This window comes from Pseudonaja textilis, chromosome 1, assembly GCF_049901715.1.
Source record: "Pseudonaja textilis isolate UNSWEBS1 chromosome 1, rPseTex1.2, whole genome shotgun sequence".
Classification (NCBI taxonomy): domain Eukaryota; kingdom Metazoa; phylum Chordata; class Lepidosauria; order Squamata; family Elapidae; genus Pseudonaja; species Pseudonaja textilis.
In genome coordinates, this window is record NC_141990.1 from 167,755,724 (window position 1) to 167,779,501 (window position 23,778).

Genomic DNA, 23,778 nt, shown 5'->3' on the forward strand with positions numbered 1-23,778 from the left:
GGTTAACAAGGAAAAGTGCCAGCTTTGCACAGAAAGAGTGGAGTTTCTTGGCTACCTCCTTGACAAGCAAGGAATCCACCCCACAGAAAAAAAATTGGCAGCTATCAAAAACGCCCCAAGACCCAAAAACAAAACCGACCTCCAAGCCCTCCTGGGACTTATTAACTTTTATAACATCTTCCTACCCCAGAAGGCGACTGTTGCTGAGCCCCTCCATAGACTACTCGATAAAAGGGCATCCTGGATTTGGGGACGTCGGGACGAACACACCTTCCAGCAAGTAAAAGACCTCCTTACCTCAAAGGCAGTACTAATTCAGTATAACGAGACACTACCTTTGACTGTCACGTGTGATGCCTCACCATTTGGGGTAGGGGCCATCCTGAGCCACGTCCTACCAAAGGGCTCAGAAGCACCAGTTGCATTTTTCTCACGAACTCTTTCAAAAACAGAAAGAAACTATAGCCAATTAGATAAGGAAGCCCTTGCTATTGTCTCTGCAATAAAACGATTTCATGAATATGTTTATGGGAGACCGTTTTCTATTATAACGGATCATAAGCCACTACTTGGGATCCTGGCGGGCGACAAACCTACTCCACACATTCTCTCCCCCAGAATGACGCGATGGTCAGAATTTCTCGCCGCCTACGACTATCAATTAAAATACCGCCCCGGGAAATCTATTCCCCAGGCAGATGCCTTGAGCCGCTCACCGCTACCTGAGCCACAGGAAGACCCAGCTCCCACACTCCCGGTACTGCAAATAGAGACAATGCCATTGCCTCCACTAACGGCTCAAGACATCGCCTTTGAAACCAAAAAAGACTCTTGTTTGGCACGAGTTCTTGGCTGGGTGGAGAGGGGATGGCCAGATTATGACACTAAGGAACTGTTTAAGCCGTTTAAAAACAGACAAACGGAACTTTTTTCACAAAAAGGGTGCGTTTTGTGGGGAGACCGAGTTGTTGTACCAACTAAGTTACAAAAAAGGGTCTTGCAAATGCTACACGATGGACACCTGGGCATCGTGCGTATGAAAGCGCTGGCAAGAAGTTACGCCTGGTGGCCTGGTATAGACAAACAAATCGAAACCTGGGTCACCTCTTGTAACAAATGCCAGGAAAACCACTCAGCCCCACCTAAAGCCCCACCAACAGAATGGGAAACACCCAGGGGTCCTTGGTCTCGCATTCATATTGACTTTGCGGGACCTATTAGAGGCCACACCTTCTTAATAACTGTAGATGCCTACTCAAACTGGCTTGAGGTCAATAACATGAAAGCAACCACTACTGAGGCGGTCATTAAAAAACTGAACAGACTCTTCACCACACACGGGTTACCAGATGTCCTGGTCTCTGACAATGGGCCCCAATTTACTGCCTTAGCCTTTGAACAGTATTTAGCGGAACGGGGCATCCGACACGCACTCACATCGCCGGCTCATCCTGCGGCGAATGGTAGGGCTGAACGAATGGTTCAGTTTACAAAGAAAACCCTGCAGAAAATGGATCAAGGCAACATCCACGACAAAGTCACTAGAATGCTGCTCCTGCAACACATCACACCAAACAGCACGACCAACAAGAGCCCAGCTGAACTCCTGATGGCCAGGAAACTCAGATCGCCTCTAGATCGTTTGCACCCTGCCTACACCCCGGAAAAGCCCCTGGGTTCCAGCAGCAAGCACCGTGTTTTCAAGGTAGGAGACCTTGTTTTCGCAAAAAAAAATTCTGGGGACCCCCTTTGGATTCCTGCCCAGGTAACTCAAGTTACGGGTCCCCGTTCCTACCGTCTACTCACCACTGATGGCAGACCATGGAAACGCCATATTGACCAACTGCGCTCCAGTCTAACCACATCTTCCAACCCTGACCCTAACTTTGACACTAGGGGGGGAGGGGAAGCAGTGAACTCAGAATTAGAACCAACACCTATTTATTCCGAGCTAACACTGAGATCACCGCACCATGTTTGGCAACACTCACCAGCTGCAGCTGAGACTGGACAGTCAAACGCTTCACCAAGAAGCAGCAACCAGGCTGGTTCAGCGAGTCCCGGGAGCCATGGCAGTAACAGCGAGGCTGAGGACTCCATCACCCCGGGAGCACCAGAGGAGAGCCCTAACCATGACCCCGGTTCACCGTTCCTGTTTGATCCAGCAAGCAGTCCATCTGAACCCGGGTTTGAACAGGGTCAAGCGGAACTGTGTAAGTCAGGCAGACAGGTGCGAAGACCTGCCTACCTGCGAGACTATATTACTCAACCCCTTAAACGGAACCGAGAGGGGAGGGGTGTTCCGGACTAGCAGGCTCGTAGCCTGCAAATCTGATTGGCCCGCTGAAAGCCGATCGTGATTGGTCGCCATAGACTGATGCGATTGGCCAGTAAACGGGCTGCCGCGATTGGCCCTGCCAAGAGCGGCAAACTCAAATCGCCTTCATTGGCTGCCTAGCTGCAGCCAGCCCTATATAAGGGGCTGCTGCGGCTGGGGTTAGTTGCTCAGATCTGAAGTCACAAATAAAGAGCTTTAGTTACTATCTGAGTCTTGCCTCCGTTCTTGAACCATCCTCCCAGATATAACAAGATTCATTGTGAGGCAGATTACATATTATCTCTCTCCATGAATGAACATGAATAAATATAAACTGCAGACTAAGATGGAGGCAACAGTCTAATCCAACATCTTTCAAAATGTGGTCTGGGAGATTGCTGGAAATCCACAAGACCTAAGAGGTTCCAAGCAGTTAAATAAACAAATATTTTAAGATTTATCAGTTTTAATTTATCATACAAACAAAAGCTGTTTGGAGTGCTCCAAAATTATAAAGCATACAAAGGGGTGCTAAAACCAAAATGTTTGAGAATCACTGGTCTAGGGTAAGGCACAAAAATAGAAATAGAAGCAGATAATAAAAGAACAGATACCTGGGTGTTGTGGCTCCGGGCTTGGATTCAGCTCCTGTGATTGATATGAGTTCAAGTGAAGAGGTCATCGCAGAAAAATATGAGCCGGCCTGGCTTACTGATTGGACTGATAACCAGGATGAGGAGATGGACGTGACAAAGGACGACAGACCTGATGTATTAGAATTGTCAGGACCTTTGACAGAGTAAAGATTTATGCTGTGGTTTCTGCCAGCCGTTATCTTGTAAGACTTCTTTCCGTTTGATTTAATTGTGAAACGGCTGCTTTCTGTTTTGTTCGTTTGAATTTTGAAGGGGAGTCATAACATTATTGTTCCTGGCCCAAACAAACCATCTTTAAAGCAAGATGGATTCAAATCAACTGCAGCGTTTGGTAGAGCAGCAACAACAACAAATTAATCAGCTACTGCAAAGCAATGTGACGCTTCAGAATCAGGTAACACAATTGCTGAATTATGTTTCCAGCTTACCAAGCCCTGCTGCTGTTCCCCCTGCCCCTCCTGTGAGGAAAAGCCCAGTATCCATGCCGGAGAAATTTTCTGGGCAAATGGACAGGTTCCCGGCATTTATGGGTCAATGCCAATTGTTTATCTCTCTGAGGCCTGAAGACTTCCCAACCGACCGGTCTAAAGTAGGATTTATGATCAGTTTATTAACCGGGCAGGCTGCTAATTGGGCTACTCCCTTGTTAGTTCAAGATGGCCCGTTGTTGAATAATTTCCAGGGTTTTCTCCAACAAATGAGAGTGATGTTTGAGAACCCAATTAAGATACAAACTGTGGACAGACGGTTACGGGACATTAATCAGGGGAAACATTCCCTGCAGGAATACGTTGCAGAATTTCGTTTGCTGTGTATGGACTCTAACTGGAACGAACCGGCTCATATGGCTGCATTCCAGGAAGGCTTGTCTGATGCCATCAAAGATGAGCTGGTCCATGCAGAGCGGGCTTTAACTTTGGATGCATTGATAGTTCAGTGCTTACGAATTGAAGCTCGTTTACAGCAACGTGGATGCAAACGGCTCGTTATGGAACCATCTTCGTTTTCTCATGCACAACCCACGCCACCGAGAGTTTTCCAACCCACGGTTAATGTTGAGGAGCCGATGGAGTTAGGCGCACTCCGCCCTCGCTTAACGGTGCGAGAACGTTCAAGAAGGTTCCAGGAAGGCTTGTGCCTTTATTGCGGGGGTCCGGGACATTTTGCAAATTCCTGCACTCGGAGAAGGACTTGCAGACCTGTGTCTGAAACCACTCCTGGCCCGTCGGGAAACGGGGTAGGCCCGACCTTTGGGAAACCCTAGGTCGGGCACAACCTCCACCCCCATCCCAAATTGCCGAAGTAAATCCTGGTCCTCCTCGGCACTTACTTTTGGACACTTGTTTCTTCTTACAGTCCCAGAAGAAGGAATTCCTGCCGTTGCGCTGGTGGATTCAGGGGCTACAACCAGCTTTATGGACTGTGCTTTTGTTAAACATTTTGGAATTCCTTTGATTCCTGTGAATCCACCCATTAAGGTGGAAATCGTAGATGGGCGTGAACTCAAGTCGGGACCTATTCGCTGTGCTACTCAGCCAGTGCGTATGCGTATTGGAGATCATGAGGAGGCAATAAATTTTTATGTCACCTCGAACCTCCATCTCCCTTTGGTGCTCGGAATGTCCTGGTTGCGTTTGCACGATCCGTTGGTGGCTTGGTCGCAGAATGCCATTTCTTTTCCAAGCCTACAATGTGTGGACCACCTGAGGCATGTTTGCGCTGGCCAAGATATCGCCGCTCCTGCTGTCTCAATTCCTTCGGAGCTGTCGGACTTCTCCGATGTTTTCAGCGAACAGGAGGCAGACCGATTACCCCCACATCGTGCTTATGATTGTCCCGTGGACCTGATACCGGACGCTCCATTGCCAAAGGGGAGATTATACTCCATGTTGGAGCCCGAGTTGGTTGCACTCCGAGAGTTTTTGGATAAAAACTTAGCTCGGGGATTTATTTGACCCTCGTCGTCCCCTCTTTCGGCTCCCGTTCTTTTTGTTAAGAAGAAGTCGGGAGAACTGCGTCTCTGTTGTGATTATAGAGGACTAAACTTTATCACCGTGAGGAATAGCTATCCCTTACCGCTCATTCTGGAATTGATGGAGCGGTTGCGGGAGGCTACTATCTTCACTAAACTCGATCTGCGTGGGGCTTACAACCTGGTTCGGATGCGCAAGGGGGATGAGTGGAAGACGGCGTTTGGCACTCGTTATGGTCATTTCGAGTACACCGTCATGCCATTTGGTCTAACCAATGCTCCCGCTGTATTCCAGCATTTGATGAACGACATTTTTCGGTACATGCTGGATCGGTTTGTCGTGGTGTATCTGGATGATATTTTAATCTACTCTCGGTCCAGGGATCACCACCTTCATCAGGTCCGTCAAGTGCTGCAGCGTCTTCAGGAGCATAAGCTCTATGCGAAACTGGAGAAGTGTTTCTTTTTTCAGTCGTCAATAGAGTTTTTAGGGCACATCATTTCTCCCGAGGGCATTGCTATGGACCCTAAAAAAGTTGAGGCCTTGTGTAGTTGGGAAGCCCCTCGTCGAGTCAAGGACGTCCAACATCTTTTGGGATTCCCCAACTACTATCGGACTTTTATCCCGGACTTTGCTAAAGTAATGGACCCCATAACTCAGCTCCTCCGTAAGAAGGTCCCGTTTGTGTGGGGCCCCCCGCAACAACAGGCTTTTGATATTTTAAAGAAAGCGTTTGTAGCCGAGCCGATATTGAGGCATCCTGATCCGAATTGTCCATTTGTGGTCGAGACAGATGCCTCTAATGTCGCTATCGGAGCGGTACTGTTACAAGCTTCGAAGGATGGTGCGCCTCTTTTCCCATGCGCATACTATTCTAGGAAGCTCACAGCTTCAGAGCGCAACTACACCATCTGGGAAAAGGAGTTGTTGGCCATTAAGGCTGCTTTTGAGACCTGGAGACATCATTTAGAGGGGGCTCAGCACAAGGTAGAGGTTCGGACAGATCACCGAAACTTGGAACATTTGACCACAGCTAAGAAATTGAACCAACGCCAGATTCGGTGGTCGTTTTTTGCCAAGTTCAATTTCTCCGTTACTTATGTTCCGAGTGGACAGAATCGGAGGGCAGACGCGTTGTCTCGGAAGCCCAAGTATATCGGGCCCGAGGATCCTCTTCCTCTACGAACGGTGTTACCACCAGAATCCTTGGCCGTACTGCAAGATCCAGTAGACTTGCGGGCTCGCATACGAGAAGCGCAACGATTGGATGCGTGGACGCAGCAGAGACGGGGGGACATTGGACCTGATTCTCCATGGTCCATTGAAGAGGACTTGCTCCGACATCGGGGTTTATTATACGTACCTACCAGGTCGTTGAGAGCTCTCATCATGACACAATGTCATGATAACCCCGCTGCTGGCCATTTTGGATTTTATAAAACCTTGCATTTGGTCACCCGGACTTTTTGGTGGCCTCAGGTTCATCACGATGTGTTCTCTTACGTCGCTTCTTGCATCCAGTGTAGGCAAGCGAAAGCGGCGTCGGGTGTGCCCCCTGGACTCCTCCAACCATTGCCGACTCCGGGCAGACCATGGGGAGCGATCTCCATGGACTTTCTCACGCATTTACCATCCTCGTCGGGCTTCACGACGGTGCTCGTGGTAGTTGATATGCTGACTAAAATGGCTCATTTCATTCCCTGTCAGAGATTACCTTCATCCCGCACTACGGCTCAGCTATTTTTACAGCATATCTTTCGTCTGCATGGAGTGCCAGATAGAGTGGTTTCTGATCGTGGGGTTCAGTTTACTGAGCAGTTTTGGAAACAGTTAATGGCAGCGCTACAAGTTCAGGTGTGCTTAGCGTCAGTGCACCATCCGGAAACTGATGGCGGGACTGAGAAGGTGATTGGCATTCTTACCCAATATTTGAGGTGTTTTGTTAATCAGCGACAAAGCGATTGGGCGAAATACCTCCCATTGGCAGAATTCGCTTTTAATAACTCGCAGCACACCTCCACTCGGGTAACGCCATTTTTCGCGAATGTAGGTTATCATCCGCGCTTCTTCCCATTAACTTGGATGGATTCACCGGTTCCTGAGACACAAGATTTTCTGGAGGAACTTCAAGCGGTCCACCGTTTAGTAAGGCAACAACTTGAACGAGCAAAAGAGGACTATAAACGGTTTGCGGACTGGTCACGTCGAGCACCGCCTCCGTTAGCTGTGGGTGACAAGGTGTGGTTGTCCACGAAACACCTTCGGATCGATCGCCCAATTAGGAAATTGGACCATCGTTTCATCGGTCCATTCCCGATTGAGGCGGTTATCAACCCTGTGGCATACCGGCTCACCTTACCGCGCTCCATGCGTATTCACCCTGTATTCCAGCGCTCTCTTTTGGTTCCTGACTCCCCGGACTGTCCTCTGCGTGCTCCAGCTGGTACGACTTCCCCATCAACGCCCCGTGAGGAGGCGGAGGTTGATGACACGGTGGTCAGCGTTACTGATTCGCGTTGGCTCAAGGGTCGTTTCCAGTATTTAGTCGGGAGGAGAGTGGATTACTTGGAAATTTGCTCATGGACGGATGCGTCTGTAGTTCATGCTCCAGACATCATTTGGGACTTTCATGAACGTTTCCCTTCGAAACAGCATCCGGATCGTCAGACCCGGGGGAAGGGCCCTACGGTGAGGGATAGTGTTGTGGCTCCGGGCTTGGATTCAGCTCCTGTGATTGATATGAGTTCAAGTGAAGAGGTCATCGCAGAAAAATATGATCTGGCCTGGCTTAGTGATTGGACTGATAACCAGGATGAGGAGATGGACGTGACAAAGGACGACAGACCTGATGTATTAGAATTGTCAGGACCTTTGACAGAGTAAAGATTTATGCTGTGGTTTCTGCCAGCCGTTATCTTGTAAGACTTCTTTCCATTTGATTTAATTGTGAAACGGCTGCTTTCTGTTTTGTTCGTTTGAATTTCGAAGGGGAGTCATAACACCTGGGGATGGGAGGGTTGACTCACCATTATAAATTGATTGTACTATGCACTAGCTGTAAATATAAAGTTTTTCTGTCCATTTTCCTATTAACTAAGTGATTTCAGGAAGCTGCTTTGGGAGAGCATTTCCCTGGATGGTGACACATAAATACTTTAAATAACAAAGGGATGCAGGACAGAATCTTCTTCATCAGCTGACTCCTAATATGACTCAAATATATTATTTTTCTCTGTGAATTGCTGGCAGAGGGTATTGATGATATGCCGAGATTTCTAAATTTAAATGGCTACAGCACACTAGCTTTCTTCTTACTGACTCAGGAATGTAAGATATGATTACATCACCATTCCAGTAAAATTAAACAAGGACATTTATTTCCTCAGAAAAATACCATTCCAGTCACTAGCTTGAATTTAGAGAGAAAGAAAAATCTCTGCTGAGGAAAAACAAATAATTCTGAGAAAGATAAGCAATGAACCTTCTACACTGAAAATTGTCAATAACTGCTATATTATAAAATGTATTGCAAAGTCCAAACTTATTTCTACGCATGTAATAAAATGTACTGTATACTATTGCATGGTCTGGATTGCCAAGAGCCTTTATTTGTGCACAATTTACAGTATTACGTGTCTGAATTTACATTTTCTATACATCCTGTGAAATTTGAGAAATACAAATTTGTCCAGTTGTATCACTCTTCTCTTGATTTGTTTTGAAATGTTTATTTGCAACCATAGGTTTTAGCAAAACCACTCTTCTCAAAAATAATGTATTTTAATAAAAATGTTTCAAAATTGTATTCAACATGGACTTCATGTCTTCAAGGAAAAAATCCATTATCCTTATCCTTCTAAGTATGACTAGCTGTTAAATTTCATGAATAGCTCTTTTATATTTCAAAAGATATAACTATAATTTCTTAGATCTTTGGGTATACTAAATATTACAGATAAAGTGATACAAGATTATTCTAATTATCCTAAATTATTATCCTAAGTTTTGGATGTGAACAGCAAATAAAATAATGACCTGTATAAACTCTGCCTCTGGGTTTATTTTTTAAAACATATACATATTTACATAAACATTCTTCGTAATGTTTTTCCAGAAGTGCAGGGTCTGTTTTTTTTTCAAATCAACTAAGTGTTGATCCACTGGTTTCAATAGGAATTGACCAACCAACTTGTTCTCCTTTTTGGTGGAGATAGCATCCAGGATTGGGTAAATCTCATCCCACTAGCTGATTGGACTGAGTCTGTTAAATCTGTGAGGACACTCCCCTGTTACCAATGGTCCCCAGCTTTTGATTCAATCAAGCAGTTAGGACAGCGTGTTTAAAATTGCTCCACAAATTGGGATAAAATATCAACAAATATTGGTCAAATCCAATCCTGAAAGCTATCAAGGAGACAGCTGGTTCTTGGTCTACCAACTAAGCGGCTGTCAGCACCTGGTGATCGGAGGTTTGGCCCAGATCGGTTGGGTCCAGATCAGCTGATGGCCAATCTGCAGTCAAGTAAGGAGATAATTGCCATGGTTGGTGTGAATGAGCTTAGCTCCATGTCACTAACCAGGTAAGGCTTGGGAGAGCTCTTTCGCGCATTTAAAATGCTGATCTGATGGCTTTCAGAGTTACCGTGGCAACTGTCTGAAGGGCGGGAAGAGAGCTGTCAAAGAAGATTGTGAGGAAATTGACAGCTTCATTATTGATTGCTTGTTCGGGCACTTTCTCGCCCTCGAGTCCAGATGGAAGTGCAACTCCCAGGGGAGGCAGGCTGCCTGACAGTTTAGACAGGAAATGGTGGATTCAACTGCTAATGGCGGCCATGCAAGCAGGAGAGTGGAGGAAATGGCTTGCAGGTCATTACGCTCTCCCAGTCCTGAAGCCCCAACTCCATCAGCTTCCACGGAAGCCTCCAAGCCTAAATCCAAGACTATGGGGTCTCAAAAGAGCTCCAAGGCAGGCGAGCGTGATGAGCACTGTAGAGACAGGGCTCTAAACAGGTTATGGGCTACGAGACAGCAAGCCCTGAAGCTATTCCAAATAGTATGGTGACAGATTCCTGCCAAATGGCCATTAGACAGGTGAGCTAAGCCTCATCAGAATGACAGGTGACAATTACAGGAATTTGCCACTGGGGGAGCTGAGGAGCAGTTTTATTTCCAAGAACCAGAGCTGCCTTTTGGCATTGCTGAGGAAAGAGATTTGTTTCCTGTCTTCCCAGAAGTTGCATGAACAGCTCTGAGACCCAGAGTGGCTCCAGAGGCCACTTTCACCCCCACTGCTGCGGGGCTCTGATCAGCAGGAGGGCAGGACCCTGATATACAGTTAGATATGCAGGCTGTGATAGCTAAAGCAGTTAAACAAGTAGTATCAGCTGCCCTGAATCAATCCAGGTGATCATCCTTAGTGGCCACAGGTTCTTAATCTAGACCAATATTCTGATACTGTGTTTAATAATGTACTAAAATAAAGAAGAACCTTTGGGGGGGAAAGATGAAGATGAGGACTACTAAGCTTAAAACTGGGCAGCATTGACTTTAATTGTGCATCATGAGAGCACTAAATAGCCAAACTACAATGAATGCTTGTAGAAAACAATTTTACCTATAGGTTCACAACAGAGCAAATTTTGACACACTGCTTAGTATATAAATGCGCCCCTCATGCCCACACTTTTCAGTTAGACACTGCTGCATTCCCCATCTTTTACCTGGCAGTTCTAGGCAGGGGTGGGTTTCTACCAGTTCTGTCCACCTCTGTAGAACCGGTAGCTCTGAAGAGCAGCAGACATAGAACCGGTTCTATGTCTGCTGATGGTTTTGCCCAGCCGCCCACCCGGGCTTTTACCTGATTTTTATTTCCTGATTTTCCAACTTCAGCTGCCAAACGAGGCACAGCTGCAGTTAAAAAAGCAGGAAAAGAGGGCTGTTTCAAAGGCTGTTTCTCTACATACAGCATGCTGATGTCGATTTACAGGCGCGCGGCTCGCAGCGTGCAGGGAAGCACATTATAAATCACCAAAGCTCGTAAATCTCGAACTGGTAGTTAATCCTGTTGTATCCCACCCCTGGTTCTAGGAAATTATTAGCCAGAGTTGATATTTCAGCATGGAATACATCAGGAAAAGGAGGTGATATAGACCTAATCAGGAAATTGAGTCAATCAACACAAGGCATTAGCTACTGATTAAATCTACAACCTTGCAGGAAATTAAAGTGACAAAAAAACAGGAAGAGAAGCTGATGTGGTCAAGTATGGAATAATAAATGGTTGTCCAAGCAAATACAGGCATCATAGAGAGGCTATAGAAGTCTTTCAGGGAAATACTTCCTACCGAGCCAAGAGTCTTTGTGGAAGAAATTCAATTACTACATTTTACAGATATAACTGAAAAGAAATACCCTGGTATTCCAACTTAATTGCAGCAGGGGATATTGTCAAAGGAAAGCTTTGCAACATACAGTATTATTATATTGTTTCACACAAGTAGACAATATGAGCAAAAATAGATCTTTTCTTTGCATTTTTGAGATCTAAACATAGTGACATGGAAAATGCAAGGAAATCTTTGCTAAGGCTGTGGCTTCTCTGGACATGAAGATGGAAAGTAAGAGGATATTGTATTTTCAAAGAGTAGAAGATCACCAAATGGGAAGAAGGTTCAAAGTAGAACATTAATGTGTAACTTGTATATGAAACTATATGTAATACTTTATTGTAGTCATTAGCCAGCACAGATTTTCATGTGTTAGAACAGGGATAGGGAAACTTGGCTCTTTTATCACTTATGGACTTCAACTCCCAGAATTCCTGAGTGAGCCATAAAAGTTTCCCCATCCCTGGGCTACTGGTTTTTCAGTTGTGGGGGAAATCAATTTTTGACTTGAATGGGACTGTTTAATATACAAATGTAGGGCATATGGCTCACTCAGGAATTCTGAGAGTTGAAGTCCATAAGTGATAATAGAGCCAAGTTTCCCTACCCATGTTAGAACTATTAGAGACTTTGTCACTGACAAAGCATAGGCATAACCAGTACCGACTTAAGAAAAATACTTTTTAAAATGGACTTCTTTCATATATTCACAGCAAAAGGTTCAGTTGATCATGCATGGGTAAATGAGCACTTTATTTCAAGATACAACAAAAATAAGTGCTAGTCAGGTAAGGGGTGGGTGGAAATCCAAAACACCTAAAGCAATACTTCTATAAGAATTAATTGAAAAATCAGAGAATAAGATGCAAGCTTTTGAATTCTTCAGAAGACTTCATCAGACAAGACATTAAACAGAGAAGCAGAGGGGACAGAGAAAATGTAAAAAGAAGGAAAACCAAATTTGAAGGAATTTTTATTTTTAAAAGAATAATATAGGTTTATTAAAGTAATATACAAATTTAAACTGATTCCAGAAATGGTTTAACCTGGGACACTATAGAAGATAAAAATGATAGTGAATTAAAATTATCAATTTTCTAATAATCTGAGATTATTAGAAAAATGGATTATTATTATTTTTGTGGTGATGGTAGTGGTTGTTTGGTATCTTTATTTAGTGTTAGGTTTATACATATTTATTGAGTCTTTATATTCCTGTGACAGCATCTTATAAACTTGGGAGAGCACTAATATTTATTAGCCTAAGATGCAGAGATAGGCATTTTTAAAGATATATTTATTATTTTTTTCCAATATAGAATAGAATAGAAAAGAATTCTTTATTGGCCAAGTGTGATTGGACACACAAGGAATTTGTTTTGATACAAATGCTCTCAGTGTTCATAAAAAGAAAAATATATTCAGCAAGAATCATAGGTATAACACATAATAGTAGTCAAAGGATACAAATAAGCAGTCAAATTATACTAGTAACCATAATAATAAGCAATCAAATCATACTAGTAAACAGTAAATAAAAATCATAAGGATACAAGCAACAAAGTTACAAAGTTATTCATGCAGTAATAAGTGGAAAGAGATGATATACATCCATATTGTGTGTGAACAGAGTTGATTCTGGGTATCATTCATATTAATCCAGTTCATCATAACAATATTAGTAATCACTATCACACTTGTCAAATTTAAGTAATCCTCATTATATTGCTTAAGCATACATTAACTAAAAAAAACCCTAGCTCTTCATCTTTATCTCTGTCTTCATCTATGCCTTCTTATTCAATCTAAACATTTCTTTATATATGTAAACAAAATTAATTCTAAGTATCATCCATATTGATCCAATTCACGCTAACAGTATTAATAATCTCTATCATGTTTATCAAATTTAAGTAATTCTCATATTATTTGAAAAATACATAAAAGAAAATGCCTAACATCTGTAAACTTCTAGTCTTTCTATCATGACATTGAGTCCCAAGTTAGATGGCAACATCTTGTAGTTGAACCCCAAATGAGATGGCAATACAGATGCTTTATGACACCTTGAAATCCATCAAGTGCTAATATTTTTAAACTACAAGATTTCTACAGTCCTTTATCTACTTAATATGTTAAACTAATATATGTATAAATTTGCATTCTTAAAAGCAAAAATTCATAGATTTATTTGTATTCTAGAAATAGAGAAAAAAAGAAATATAAAAAAAATGGGACTTTTTTTTACCTGAAATTAAGTTTTGTTTTCTGAGAAGTCCGTGTATTATTATGTGTAGTGAAATCCCAGGCTTCTGAAGATGATTGTGCTGAACACTAAAAGATACAAACAATATGCATTTTAAATCTGTTATATCAACAGTATCATATTGAGGAAAGAAGCTGTAAAAAAAACCAAAACAATGAAATACCACATTGTTCTTGACAAGGTTCTCCATAGCTCTCTTATAATGATAGTTATAGAAAACTGCAAAACTGAACATTAACACTGATGTGCAGGTATTTTACCTGGTATTATTTTATTTATCCCCATTCTTTATTAGTCCGGTGGAAAGACTAGAAAGGAAAACTTACTCTTTTATTTGCCCTTACAGAAATTATTGAACATGCATAGAAACATACCTAATGCACTTATATGGAAGAAAAAGATACATTTTGAAGAGATGCAATAGCATCAGAAGCAGGAATCATGCGTACTTGCTTAGGTTATAAAAATATTGTGAACTGCTTAGATGAGTGATGATTAATATCCAAAATTACAGCTAACACTTAAGAAAGATATTAAAGTAGTTTAAGTAATATGAAAAAATTATCGTATCTAAAAAGGAAAACCTTAAGGAATACCTCCTTATAATCATTAGTATTCCACAATATATCAGTATGGTTAAAAGATAATATTACATAAATTTTTAAAAATGGGAAATGGACTGGTTACATTTCACCTAATTTATATTTTGTTTGACTGTCAATTATATGTTCCCATCTGGCCTAATTCTTAACCTCCCTTTTGGAAAGAACAGCCTACTGGGATCCAAATCACAAATTCATATTTCCTTCTGAGCTCAATTGTATATATTGTAAACCAGTATTGCTAAGTTTAAAACTAAGACAGTCATCCTACGAACCCAATACATCGAACAAATTGGGGTACCCTGCAAGGGATATTCATTTATGTGATTACTGTCTCTCTCCAGGAGTGGGATTAAAAATTTTAACAATCGGTTCTGTGGGCGTGGCTTAGGTGGTGGGCATGGCTTGATGGCTATGTGACTATGTGGACATGGCTTGGTGGTCTGTTATTGGCTGGGTGTGGCCAACTCAATATCACTCACATCGAGGCATGCATCTCCTCGCCTGGCTTCTCATGACTGTGGGGATGCTGCAATAGTTGTAAGTATGAAAAATGGTCATAAGTCACTCTTTTCAGTGCCTTTGTAACTTTGAATGGTCACTCCACACAAGCAAAGAACCAGCAAAGGAGGGGGAAAAAACTCCAGAGACGTTCCTGAGACAGGAAGTCTAGTCCTGCCAAGAATGTAATAAGGGTTAACGGAGAGACAGTTTCTGTAAGCAACACCAGAATGTTTCCTTTCAGCCTTCCTTACAGGATTAGGCCAGTAATTTCTTCTAACAACCGGTTCTCCAAACTGCTTAGAATGTTAACAACCGGTTCTAGCGAATAGGTGCGAACTGGTAGAATCCCACCCTGGCCTCTCTCCAATAACACACTTGTTTTTTATCACGTTAATTTCTCCTTTCTATCTTATTCTGAAATTAGATTATATTTTTTATTTTATGCTTTATTTTATTGATAAAGTTGTAAGACTAGTCAATCAATAAACTATTATCTAATTCATGACTCTTAAATATTAATGTTACTTATCAAGTTATTTGATGATCTGGAATCTTATCTTTTACAGATCATTGTTCTGTCTCACAATGAATAAAATGGTAGATACTAGCTAAAAGCAAAACTAATGATTTCTGCATAGTTAAGATTTCTCAGGCTCCTATATAACTATTTTAGCTTCTTAATAATCCCATAATGATGTTTTAAGATCACTTTGAAACCATTGATACATAGAACCCAATAAACTATTGAAGAAATGTTCATCAGGAGAAAAGGAAAGATGGAGAAAAGGGTCTGAAGTGAGATGGAAATGTTCTGCTTAAGCACGTCATGGCTTTGCATCTTGGGTGCAGAAGAAACATCTACTAAGCTCAGGTTTAATTGCAGAAAGTATATACAAATATGCAATATTAGGATGAGAAAACACAGTCATTTCATAGAAAGAATAAGTAGTATGCTGTCCTTTTTAAAAGAATTAACCTCATTTTCAGTACAAATGTGAAATTTTAAGACAGTAACCTATTGCAACACAAAAACACTACGGAAACATATTTTTCATTAAAGCAACTTAAGTATTGGATTTTGATTCTTTGACAGCATCAAAAGAAACAAACCTGCTGCTGTACAATTTTCTCATCTGTGATCACTCCAGCATTGACTGTGCAAATAATAAGTGTAACATGCTAAATTATGTGAGAAACAGGAATGCCATGAACAGAGTTGATATATTTATTTTGAGTTTATTTAAATAAGTGATGTGAAAAACAGATCCTTCAATTTGGAACGAAGAAGGAAAACTAAGAAGAGAATTTTACATTAATAAAGATAATATCTGAAATCTATATATCTGGACAGTCTTTGACACTTATATAAATCAAAGACTCTTCCAACGCCTCACATGTACTGAGATATTTCAAAGCAAAAAAGTTTATGAAATTTGTCACAGGCGCAGACAGAACCTGATTAATTACTACAGGGGCCTAAGTCCTATTTAGTTCAATGGAATTTACTCCTCATTAAATGAGAATAGGATTATAATAATCATGTATTCAAAGAATATGAAATAGGTTCACTAAAAATTATGATATAAAAATGATTAAATTGGGGGGAAATGAAATAAGAATTTTTTAGTTCCTCTGAACTTTCCTTCCTATTTTTCTTGTAGATTCTACTGCCACCTGATTTATTCAGTTTAATTTAAGCCATATAAGAACAGAGATATGCGAGCATATATAGTACATTTGTGTCAAAATCAAATTTAATAAAGTACACATTCTATTTCCAACAAGTAGAATTTCTCAACATCTGAAAGAGAAATTGCATTGGGATATATATAAGTAAAGAATACATCAGGTTTGCCCACATCTTTACATTTTGGAGGTTGGTAGGAGGTTGCATTTGACTGCATGTAGAACCCTTCAAGCTCCATCATTTTACGATATTTATTTACCATCTACATTACTGGATACTGGGCCAACTGTAGTTCTTGAACCATTTTCAAGGCTACCTGATATACTGTGTGGCAATAATCAACACTAAAGTTCCCTGTTATGGCTCAGCCTATCCTAGGACTGTTTCTTCCAAGTAATTTATCATGTAATTTATCAGATTAAAATGGAACCTTTCCCCAATCTTATAATAATAGCTAGTAATGTATGAGTAAAACTACTATAAAGTCATACCTGATCTTCATCTCTTCAAGCATTCCAAAAAGATACTATCATCAAAAGTGTGAAAAAAGTCCTAAGCGATCAAGTAAAATAAAGAGGCTTAATGTTCCCTGATCTCTCTTCCTATCTTGATCATCTCACAACCAAGACAATCTACATTCCAAATCCAGATCAGACATAGGAGCATCAACAACCAATCAACTGACCATTTCTTCTTTCCCCCACCCCTATGTTCGATGAGAACTATTGGAATGCCTATTTTTGCCACACTAACTTTTCTTCTTGATTAACCTCTACCTTATCAAAAGCTACCAATGCCTTCCCTCAGGATATTCTATTCTATTTGTCCTCTTTGCTCAAAGCTCAGTCTCACTGTCTTTTTACTGTCAAATATTTCATCTTTACTATTATTATGGTTTGTCATACAGTCAGTCACATTTTTAGACTAGATTTGGCATTTTTATCAACCTATCCTTTCAAAGGACCTGGGATATTCCAAATGTGGAATATTATTATTATTTAAATATTTTTAAATATTTTTATTAAGCATATTTCATCAGTTTATATTACTTTTGCCATCTTTGCAGCGTTCCAGCATCAATAATATTCATATTTACATATCAGTTACATTCCTTTTTCTTCCTTTAACTATGTACATTACCATTAAGTTTAATATACCTCTTAAATTACCTTTAAGTTTAATCTTTACTTCAATTTTCTAACCATTTATACCATGTGTCCCAGACCAAATAATATTCTGTTTCCCTCTTTCTTTTAATTCTAATATTATCCTGTCCATCTCCACACAATCTAACACCCTTTTTTATCACCATTCCCTCAGAAGGCGTGCTGTCCTGATTCCAGTTTTGTGATTCCAGTTTTGTGCATATGCAATTCTGGCTGCAGTTGTTATGTGCAATATAATATATTGAATTTTCTTACTGTAGTTTCCTCTTATTATCCCTAGTAGAAATAGTTCAGGTTTTAACTCAATTCGTTGACTCGTGATTTCCTCCAGCCATTTTCTTATTTTGGTCTAATACTTCCTAGGGTAGCCAATTGATCGTATTGTGGAAAAATATTTTCAGGGTGATGAAAATGACAAGCAAAATGACTACTACGAAAACAGGGAAGAAAACAACGTCAAATCCATCACTGACAATAGCATCCCCATCGGGTCAAATTTTAATAGAGGGTATGCTGAGTGGTGAGAAAACAGGCTCTACACTGAGTATGCAGACCATGCAGATGACTCTCCTTATGATAAAGGACATGATGATGATAAGGCAAGAGGCTATAACAAGAAATCATGAGGAAATAAATGATATAGGAGAGAAGAAGGGAGATATTCATAAACTAGATGATAAAATAGGGATGATACAACAGGCAATAGATAAGAATGAACAAAAAATGCAGGTGGTGGAAAGTAAAACAGAACAAAATGAAAAGAAATTAGAAACAATGGAACAGAAACTGATGGCAACAAACAGAAATCTGAAAGACACAATCGTCCATCTAGAAATGGAAAAAGAAGCCTTTTTCTTGAGATTTCAAAATGTGGTAGAAAATAAGGAAGAAGACCTGGTAAAGATCGTGTCAGAACTACTAGCAGATACTCTACAGAAAAGTAAGCAGGAAATCAAAGGTGAAATAGATGAGATTTATAGAATACATACCAACTATGCAAGATGGCACAAGTTACCAAGAGAGTCCATGTGAGATTCCCTAGGAAAACAATGAGAGATGAAATCTACAAGGTGATTAGGGATGAGCCACTGATTTATAAAGGAAAAGAAATCCAAACTTTAAAACAAATCCCAAGAAGGGTTAGGGAACAAAGACAAGATTATCGTTTCCTGTCTTCGCAACTGGTTAAACACAAGGTGCTGTTTAGATGGCTTATACCAAAAGGAATGTTGATTATGTGGCAAGACAAGAAATTTAGAATCGATAATCTGGACAACGCGCATGAATTTTATGATCACTATTTAGCGATGGATGAAAACCAAGGCAGTAGAGAAGAGATAGAGATTAAGAGTCCGGAAGAACAGCAAATAGAAGAGAAAGAGACAGACCAAGATGAAAGAGGATGGGAGGAAATGGAATGTTTTGAAAGAGAAGGCGTGAGAACAAGAGAGCAGAGAGAAACAAGGACAAATAGAAGACAGAGACCTACGTATAAACAATAAGATACAGGAGGAGATTAAGATGATATCAGTAAATATTAATGGAATGAATTCACCTGCAAAAAGGAAACAAATACTAGTAAATTTACAAACACAGAATATGGACATTGTGTGTCTACAGGAAGTACATATTAAGAGGCAACAGGGCAGCAGCTTAGAATACCCCAAATTCGGGAAATTCCATTTATCTCTTGCTCACCAAAAGAAGAGAAGAATAACGATATACATAAAAGAGTGGTTAAAACAAAATTATTCTAATGGAAGAATACTAATGATTGAAATAATAATAAACCAGAAACAAACGTTGCTTGTGGTAATATATGCACCAAACAATAATCAGAAGGAATTTTATTGCAAATTGCATGGAAAAATAATAAGAGACAGAGTATGAAAACATATGTCTAGTGGGTGATTTAAATGCAGTGGTGGACATTAAGAAAGACTATACAAGTAATTAAAAAGAAGAAGAAAAGGAAAATGCTACCAAATATATTCTTTGAGATGATACAAGAACTAAACCTGCAAGATACATGGAGTGACTTAAATCCAAAAAAGAACCAATACACCTTCTATTCAAGTCCGCATAATTCAAGGTCAAGGATAAACATGGTATGGATGAACCCAGAAATGGGAAGAGACATAGAAGAGATAGAAATCATGACAAATACTTGGGCAGACCATAATCCTCTGAAAGTAAGATGGGAAGGACAGAAAAAAAGGAGATGGACACTGAACCAAAGGATTTTGAAAGAAAAAGACTACGTCCAAATGATGGGAAAAGAATTGGAATTACTACTTAAAGAAAATAAGAAAGAACAAACGTTGCTGCAAAAATTGTGGGATACCACTAAAGCATATGTGTGAGGATTATCGATAGCATATGTAGCTCGAAGAAACAAGGAAAAGAGGAAATAACAAACTTTACTTCAGGAAGAACTTTAAAAATTGGAATTAATGCTACAAAAAGAACATCAGAACAACAAAATTACAGGAGAAAGGGCTTTAGTTAAACATAAAATAAATCTAATGATACAAGAAGAAAGGGCACAAAATCTTAAAATGGTAAAACAAAATTTTTTTGAACGTGCAAATAAACCAGGGAGATGGATGTCATATAAATTTAAAAAAGAGAAAGAGTAAAAATTAAAATAACAACTGTTAGGCGAGAATGGGAATCTACATTATCAGATGGAAGAGAAAAAGAATATCACACAAAAATTCTTCGAGGTCCTGTATAGTCAAGAAGATATATTGGAAAAGAGTATAAAACAGTATTTAAGGGAGAAGGGCCTAACTACAATATCAGAAGATAAAAAGGAAATGTTGAACAATAAAATAACTTTATCGGAATTAAAAGAGGCAATCGGAAAACAAAAAAATAATAAAACACTGGAATCTGATGGACTCTCAGGGGATCTATACAAAACTATACAAGAACCACTTGAGATGTTAATGTTGGAATTATATAATGAAGCATTGGCGGATGCTAAATTACTGAAATCTTGGTCCGAGGCATATATTACATTAATATTAAAGAAGGGCACAGACCACCAACAGATTAAAAATTATAGGCCTGTTTCACTTTTAAATGCTGACTATAAAATATTTGCTACCATAATTGCAGAGTTAAAAAATTATTAAATGAAATTATATACCCAGATCAAAACAGGTTCTTACCAAAAAGGCAAATTAGAAATAATACAAGAATGGTAATAAATGTCTGGAATTCTATGAAGCCCATCCCAAGAAACAAGCAGCATTGATATTCTTAGGTGCACAAAAAGCATTTGATAATTTAAATTGGCAGTTTCTTATTCAGCAATTAAAAACTATGAACTTTGGGGGAAAGTTTGTGGAGATGATATCTGCAATATAGTCTATCCAAGCGGCTAGTGTAATACTAAATGGGGAAACAACAGGGAAATTTAATATAGCCAATGGTGGAAGACAGGGATGTCATTTGTCATCTTAATCTCTCATTAGAGGTATTACTAGCATGTATTAGACAAGAACAAGGAATAAAAGGTGTAAAAATAAAACAAGAAGAATATAAAATACAGGCGTTTGCAGATGACCTAGTATTCATCATAGAGGAGCCCATAGAAACAGGAGCCAACTTAATATGAGAAATAGAAGAATTTGGTAAGGTGGCAGAACTTAAAATAAACAAGGACAAGACTAAGATAATAGCTAAAAAATTTACGGATAGCCAGAAAAAGGAATTAGAGAGGAAACTGGAAATACAGATAACTAAAAAGGTTCAATATCTTGGAATCTGGTTGATAGCAAGATGCTCCTCAATAAAAGAAGCACAATAAATTGCTCTAAAAAAAAACAGAATTGGATGCTTGGGGGAAACTGCAATTATCACTAATTTGAAGAATTGCTACAATTAAAATGAATGTATTACCCAAAATTTTATACCTATTTCAAACGATACTGATAAAATTACGTAAGAAATTTTTTGAGAAGCTAAATTAAATGACAATTAAATTTGTTTGGCTAGGGAAGAAACCTTGAATAAAACAAAAATGACTACAAGATAGCAGAAGTAAAGGCGGCTTTAGACTCCCAAATATGGAATATTATTATTATTTATTGGATTTATGTGCCACCCATCTTGTCCGGAGGCAACTCTGAGTGGCTTACAAACATTAAAACTAGAAACATTAAAAAGATAAAACAGTAGTAACAAAAATAATAATTATACCAAAATGTATAATCAAATGTTAAAAAAGGGAGAGAAGAAGCACAAAGAATACCGGGGGGAGGAATTCTTTCAATCTACTAACCACCTCCAGAATGATACTCCCCTGTTGGCAGAGCCAGATCTTCAGGCCCCTAACTGAAGGTCAGGAGGTTTGGTGCCGATCTACCTCAGGGGATACGGTATTCCAAAGGGCAGGAGCCACATAAATGCAAGTTCTGCCCAGAAAAGTTGATGAAGCAATTATCTTTAACTGGTTGGAGATTGTATACCATCACTAGTGACCAGAACAAGTTCTGGAAAAGATGGATACCCCTGGGCCATATCTTTGTAAATGCATATGGTTTTACTATAATAGAATAATTAATGTCTCTATGGAATATAATGATATTATATTAAACATCCTAATGTACAAGCTGAAAATTCAATAAATGCATCTGGCAAAAGTACATATTATTTATCAGACCCTGGAGGGGAGGAAATACACCACTTCTGGACTTGAAAGTTCAGCAGCAGTTCAGTGAACATCAGTCATTTTACCTTTCTGGATCATCTACAAGCCTTGGAGGTCAGAAACACTATGTGATAGTGGTCCTCTGCCTTCCACAGGTTATCAATTATTTACAGGGAAGAGAGGCTAGCTCAATAAGAACTGATAATAGTTCGGTCCCCTCAACCTTACTTTTCCACCAATTACATAAAATTTGTAATATGAGATAGATTCTTCCTCAAGTCAGGAGCAGGTATCATCAATACACCAATAATCCCCAGTTACACAGCTGCTCAGGGAAGACCAGAAATATAATGAATATCTTGGCCCAGTATCTGGAGGCTATGAGGAGTTTGATGGGATGAAAGAGTGAATGTGAATCCCAACATGACACAGTTCTTAATTTTCCAGAAGCCACCTTTTTGTCTGATTTTAACTTTAGAGCAGTTTTATTTTCCCAAACGGGAAAACCTGCAACTTGGGACTCATTCTGAACTCATGGCTACTGCTAGAGTTGCTGAGAGAGACCATGACCAATTGGATCTTTAGCCATATTCATTATATAGATCCTTTGCCACAACTGGATTAAATTGATACCACTAACTATCAGTCTTCAGGAACATCTTGAAAACAGCACGTGTAAAACTGATTAGGTCAGACTAAAAGTACATAGGACATCCAATGTCAGCACAGTTATGATGTATATATTAGATAGAAATATGATACATCGAATAACAACTAGTATAGTTTTAAATTTAATGATAGACTTCAATGCATATTTAACTCTTTCTCTAATTAACTGCAAGATTTTTTAGAAGTGGTTTGCCATTGCCTCCTTCCTAGGGTGAGACAATATGACTGGTCCAAAGTCACCCAGGTGGCTTCATGACCAAGACGGGACTAGAATTTTTGGTCTTCTGCCTGATACCTTAACCACTACATAAAACTGGCTCTCTAAAACCAACATACAAACAAATAAATAAAGGCACATGGTCCCACTAAGAAATAGTTGCAGTATTTTCAAGATAAAGATTCTACACTATAAAAAATATAATATAAAAAGATGATTTTCAGATAAAATGTGTGCATAAAAATTGACAAATAACAATGTCTTCATGTAAAACTAAACTTTTCAAAACTAAACTCTTTATGCTATTGGCTCCCTGGGGGACCCCTGAGGTACCGTGATGTTGTCACAGGATATCCACAAAGTCTTGAAGAAATGTTATAATTTAAAACTTGAGTTAAGTATTGGGATCTGTGGCCATGGTTCATGGATACAAGAGGTGTATAAAGGGGGTCTATGGTGAAAAAAAGGTTGAGAACCACTGGCTTATCTGATAAGACTCCACATTTGTGGAGTCTGTTGTGCATATTGCCATCTTAAAGGTGGTGTCTAGACTTAAAGTTGCACATGTGACTAATTCTGAGATTCTATACACTTCCAGACTCAAGAAAGCAAGCTGAAAGTGGCTGAATATTTAAGAACATTGTTACTAAGATTTGTCCAAATATTAATGTTATT

General features: G+C 39.6%; 1 protein-coding gene across 4 annotated transcripts in view; it reads right to left on the reverse strand.

The window, feature by feature from the left end:
• PARD3B (par-3 family cell polarity regulator beta) overlaps positions 1-23,778 on the reverse strand; it is an 897,218-nt gene that overhangs the window by 685,710 nt on the left and 187,730 nt on the right. For all 4 annotated transcript variants that reach the window (XM_087913651.1, XM_026707819.2, XM_026707818.2 and 1 more), the window contains exon 5: positions 13,581-13,666. In XM_087913651.1, the coding sequence (XP_087769777.1) occupies positions 13,581-13,666 (86 nt within the window). The remainder of the gene's footprint in view (positions 1-13,580; positions 13,667-23,778) is intronic.